Here is a 6,000-nt window from a genome sequence, read left to right as displayed (position 1 = left end):
GGAAAGGTACAACCTTTAACAGATATTAGAAGGTTTTTTTTTTTTTTTGTGGGGGGGAGGGTGGTGGTGGTGGTTAAACAACCAAATATATTTTTTATTTTAAAAATTCTGGTTCAGCTAGTTTGGTGAACAAATTTGAATCTACTACCTGTGCCATGAACGGTAAATTTAACCTGTTTCTCAACACCTTTTCAAGTAAATCACATTTATACTCAACATCAACATTATACTCATTTATACTCAATATCTGCTAAAATACAGTGCTGTAACTATAAATAGTGCAAGTGAATAATCCTCAGCTACTACTATTTAAAATTTGACCACAGGCTCCAAAAGGGATGCACCATCCAAACTGGGCCAGTTTGCTGAGCAGAATGAATGCAGTCAGACATGTTTACCTCAGCAACTGCTATATTTTACTTACCTTAATGGTAGTCTTCACACTTTCGATTTCGTTTCCTTTCCCTCTCTCCTTTGTAATCCAAACGTTGTTCATTAATCCTTGTCAAAAGTAAGTGTGTGGTGCTCCAAAAGTCTTACTCAAATGCTAAACATGTTTTGTTTTTCTGAGTCAAAGAATCAGCAATTTTGCAAAAACATTCGACAAATTGCTCAAAGAATTTTTAATTCATTTATTACCTGTGCACAAGAGAAGTAGCTACAAATAAAAACTCAAAAGATATACAGTATTTTTACATGGTGGTTAAAAGTAATTAGCATATCACATGACATTGTCAGTGAAAGTAATTATTCCAAGTACAAATCATAATGCGTGTTAGAATCTCAATGAGAGAAGCCAAAAAGCCTTAGAAGCAGTTTCAGAGCATACAATAGTGCTCCTTCCATCTGCACAGAGATTTAGATAATTTACAGTCAATCCTTGGTGAATATTGAGACAATGTCACAATGCATGTATCTGTAGTTAGATGCAGACTTAAAGATAATTAGATCAATAATTCTAGCATATTTTAAATGATCTTGCCTAACCTCTTTGAGATGTTTACTGAAGATGCGTGAGGTTTCTGCACTAGAAATGTGTCAGTTTTATTTGTTCTTGCATTTTTGGTTATATATATTTGTTCTATTGCCATGTGTAAGTTCCAAGATGTAAGCTGTTCTGATGTGTATATTTTATACAAATAAACGCAAATGGTACATAAATCAAGGGGTATAAATCGCACAGCATTTTGCTAGCAAAAATACATGCTGAAGTCACAAAAAGCAGTATTGGTACCCACAAATTATAGCTTTATTTAACTTTGTTTTTAATAATTTGTATTCTATATAAATTACGACCCAAAGTTAATGTTTAAGTAGTAAATTGGACATTGTAGGCCAGACAAACCTGTTCATTCAACTGTGAAAGATGATTTCTTAAAAATAAATCACAAATGCAGAACAAAGAAGTGTTTGATGCATGCAACAACTGAGTGAAAAAGCACTGATTCCAACTGTTCAAAGAAAACTACTGCACTCCCACCTTAAAATGCATCAGACTGGTGTTAGTTATAACAAGACAATCCCAAGAGTCAGAATGAAATAAAGCAGGTATTTTAAAGATTTCAGAGATGTTATCAAAAATAAATTACATTTTTCAAGTTAAAGAAGTGTGCTATGATGGTTGGGAGCCCAGTAGCCTTTCAATAGCTGCATTGATATCTCCTCCTGTTGCTATTAGAGCTTGTAAATTTGCTTCACGGTTCAAAAAACCCATTGCACTGAGCTGCTCCAGTTGTTGCTGAAATCTGACTTCTGGATTTTGCAACTGCTAAAAAAAAGGGACAATTTATTTCAAGCTGGAGACACAAGTTTAATACAAATACTATGAACAAATTTTACTAGATGACTGAAATACATAAGTCTATTCCATACTTTGTCTTGGCTAACTTCTGCACCTAAACAACAATAACCACAATCCTATAGCATGTGAAAGACTAACAATATTATTTATTAGGTGCTGAGCTTTTGTGGAACAGACCCACTTCAGATCTGGAGACTACTGATAACTGACAGAGAATTTTGAAAAAAGAGAGGAAAAAAAAAGGAAAAACTGACAAATCAGCGAGATAGGGCAGAAGGGAGGGGGAAAGGAGGAGAAATAAACCTTTGCAAGTGTCTATTAAGTAGGATGCCTTTGTTGAGTCCTTGGTGGTACAAAAACACCAATTATCTTACACATTAGAAGGACAATTTCCCCACCTTTGGTATTTCAAGTGACTCCTTTTATTTTGTGAAGATACAGATTAAGATGGCTAACTCTCACAGATTATTCTGCAACTAGTGACACAGAGGGAGCCGTGCTAGTCTATATACTATCAAAACAAAAAAGCAGTAAAGTAGCACTTTAAAGACTAACAAAATAATTTATTAGGTGATGAGCTTTCGTGGGACAGACCCACTTCTTCAGACCATAGCCAGACCAGAACAGACCCTGCAACCGAAGTTTCTTTTCAGTCTCCCAAATCAGAAGCAAAATTGAAGTGCCTGAACAACTGCAAAACATCTTTCTCTCAGGACAGTCTGCTGGCTTACATGAGTTCTGACATGTACCAGAAGTTACTTGGTTTTGAAGTGACTACAGGGAATGTTGCATGTTTGATGTGATGTAAGGGAGAAAAGAAAATTATTCGCTTAAGAATTACTTCCTTAAGTAAGGAAATATAATTTCCTTCTAAGTGTCATTAACAGATTGTTCTTGTACGTGAAATGAAATGTTAAATCCAGTGGTGCTAGACTTTGGAGATTTTGAGATAAACTAATTGTTGGCAATAGTGTTACTGAATGTGATGAGACACAGTAAAGTGGCATATCACTTAATTTCTAATGGCTTTAAAAATGGTCAAGAAATAAAATTCACAAAATCTTTTATATCAACTAGAACATCTAAATGGGAAACTGAACAACTGTGCTTTTATGGTCTGATCCTTCTCCTTACAGAAGCAGTGGCAGAGCTTTTGCAGACTTTGGTGGTACAGGACTGTATAAACTTCTGATGGTTAGATGCATTCTTTGAAACCATTTTAGTTCTAAAGTGACAAAATGCTTAGCAGATATTTTAAACCAACAATATCAAAGAAATACTTCTTGCTGTTTCTAGAAGTTGTCACTGCAAAGCCGCGTCTACACAAGCTGGCTACTTCGAAGTAGCCGTGCCAACTTTGAAATAGCACCCGCTGCGTCTACGCGTGGCGAGCGCTATTTCAAAGTTGAAATCGACGTAAGGTGGCGAGACGTTGAAGTCGCTATCCCCATCAGGAGATGGGGCACATGTAGACGATCCGCGTCCTGCAACATCGAAATAGTGGGCTCCTCCATGGCGGCCATAGGCTGAGGGGTTGAGACACGCTCTCTCCAGCCCGAGCTCTATGGTGGCCGCATGCAGCAGCCCTTAAAACTCCCTGCCGCCTTATTTCCTGTGCAGGAAGCTGAGAGCTCATGCAGGCAGCAGCACTGCCACATGCCCAGCCTGCACGGACCTCAGCAGCCCCAAGTCACCATCCTGCACCCCATGGCAGCCAGCCAGCCAGCCAGCCCCCCAAGCGCCCCCAGGGGAGCCAGGGCTCTCAGGCTGGCAGCCAGAAGGGGAAGAGGCAGTGGGGCCCCTCCTGGACGGAGGCCAAGCTCCGGGACCTGCTGGGGCTCTGGAGCGAGGAGGAGGTGCTCCAGGTAATGGGGAGCAAGAGGCGGAACGCGGATGCGTTCGCTCGGCTGGCCAAGGGCCTGGCTGCCCAGGGTCACCCTGCCCGCACTCCTGACCATGTCAGGAGTAAAGTCAAGAAGTTGAGGCAGGGTTACGCCCGGGCCCGGGCTGCGGGCAACCGATCTGGGGCCGCCCCTGCCACATGCCCCTTTTACAGGGAGCTCAGGGCCATCCTGGGCCCCCAGTACACCTCCTCCCCCCCAGCCGACAAGCCCCAGCAGGCCAGCCCTGCACCCCAGGGGCCCCCCCAGGAGCCCACCCCTGGGACGCCAGAGGAGGAAGACGGGAGTTCCTCCAGTGACGGGGGGGCTCTGCATCGCCCTCCCATCCCGCAGCTCCAACAGGGCGTCTGCCCAATGGGTGTCCCCCAAATGTGGCAGCAGACCGTCAGGTATGTACGCCCCCCGGTGCACACCCCTGGGGTTAAGGGGCAGTGAAGAGAGACATGACCATGGCCCCAAGGACAGCAGTGGCATGTCCCTCAGAAGAGTGCATCAGCCCCTGCCCCCCAGCAGGACAGCGCCATGCCCCATCCCTGGGGATGGCGGGAGCGGAACCTAGGGTCCCGGGGGTGGGGGTGGGACACCCACCATCAGCATCTCCGGGGGACGGGGATGGGGAACCAGCAGCAGAGGGGTGGGGGGACAAGGGCCACGGGTCAGGGGCCACACTAACAGCTGTCTCCACTCTTGTTCTCCCCCATGTTCTGCAGCTGCACCATCGGAGGGCCCGGAGAGCGCCAGCGAGGTGTCCATGGTCCCAGAGAGCCTACTGGGGCCATCCCAGCAGGCCAGCCCCTCAGCGGAGCACCGACCAGCCCCAGGACGAGGCCAACGGAGGAGCCACCCGCGGACAGCTACGGACCCCCAGCTGCTCACGATCCTCCGGCGTCAGCTGGAGGTGTCGGAGCAGCGCCTGCGGGTGGAGGAGCGGCGGCTAGAGCTCCAGGAGTGAGTGCTGGCCTGCCGCCAGGAGGCTTGGGGGGGCCTTCATATGCACTTTTGACCGTATTGTGCAGCACCTGGCCCCCCCCAGCCGTGCTGCCTGCTGCTCCACCTGCCATCCCTCCACCATCTGCCACCCTGGGGCCTGCCGCTGAGGGGGGCCTGGGGCCTGCGGACACCAGCCGGCCGTATTTGCTGGTTCTCCCGGCCCCCACCCGGCCTCAACCAGGGCTCCGGCCGAGGCGTGGGTTGTGCCCCCCCCCAAACACCGGGCACTGGACATTAGGGTGCGGGGCCGAGGATGTGGCCCCCCCCCCTTGTACATATTCCCCCATTTGTTGTAAATGGTTTTTGTTGGACCCCTGTTTTAGTAGCTGCCCCCCCCATGTAAATAGTTCCCCCCTTTTCTTCTGTTAATAGTAAGGTTGCACTGTTTAGTTTGAAACAACATTTCCATTTATTTCAAAGAAAAGTGTATGTGGGGGGGTGTGTGCTCCTGGGTTCTCTGTGGTGTGGACATGGGGGCAGGGAGTGTTGTGGAGGATGGGGGGGGTGCAGTGGGTGGCTCACCTGCAGCTGGCCCTGCCAGCGTTCACCCCGCAGCCTGGTCAAAATGGGCCCACAGGGCCTCCCGGACCCGGATCCCCTCAGGGTCCACCTGACGACTGGGGGCAGTGGGTGGGTGGACATCAGCCCTGCCAGCCTCCACAGCCCAGCCCTGGAAGAAGGCCTCTCCCTTGCCCTCCACCAGGTTGTGGAGTGCGCTGCACACGCCCACAACCTGGGGCATGTTGGTGAGGCCTGCATCCAGGCGGGTGAGGAGACACCTCCAGCGCCCTTTGAGGCGGCCGAAAGTGCGCTCGACCACCTGGCGCGCATGGTTCAAGCGCGTGGTGAAGCGCTCCTGGCTGGCTGTGAGATGGCCTGTGTAAGGGTGCATGAGCCAGGGCCGGACGGGGGTACGCCGCGTCTGTGACGACGCAGAGGGGCATCATGGTGGTGTCCCCCACAGGGATCTCCTGCTGGGGGATGTAGGTCCCCACCTCCAGCTGGAGGCACAGGCCTGAATTTCTGAAGACCTGGGCATCGTGGGTGCTGCCAGGCCAGCCAATGTAAGTGTCCAGGAAGCAGCCCTGGCTGTCCACCAAGGCCTGCAGGACCACGGAATGGTATCCCTTCCTATTGAGGAAGCGTCCTCCACTGTGCTCCGGGGCACGGATGGGGATATGGGTCCCCAGCCAGAGCCCCAAAGCAATCTGGGAAGCCCAGGCTGGCAAACCCCACGATGGCAGCATCTGGGTCCCCAAGCCGCATGAGCCTGTGTAGGAGCAGGGCACTGATGGCGCGGACGACCTG

The 6,000-nt window shown here is 49.2% G+C and overlaps 1 protein-coding gene across 2 annotated transcripts in view; it reads right to left on the bottom strand.

The window, feature by feature from the left end:
• Window positions 1–618: 618 nt before the first annotated feature.
• The window catches only part of UBQLN1 (ubiquilin 1), a 57,536-nt gene continuing 52,154 nt past the window's right edge, over window positions 619–6,000 (bottom strand). Inside the window, exon 11 of one of the 2 annotated variants that reach the window (XM_074995185.1) lies at window positions 619–1,768. In XM_074995185.1, the coding sequence (XP_074851286.1) occupies window positions 1,613–1,768 (156 nt within the window). In that variant the 3' untranslated portion in view covers window positions 619–1,612. The remainder of the gene's footprint in view (window positions 1,769–6,000) is intronic. The other variant, XM_074995186.1, reaches the window with a different exon arrangement.

This window comes from Carettochelys insculpta, chromosome 5 (assembly GCF_033958435.1).
Source record: "Carettochelys insculpta isolate YL-2023 chromosome 5, ASM3395843v1, whole genome shotgun sequence".
NCBI classification, from domain to species: Eukaryota; Metazoa; Chordata; order Testudines; family Carettochelyidae; genus Carettochelys; species Carettochelys insculpta.
This window is presented reverse-complemented; position numbering and strand designations above follow the sequence as displayed.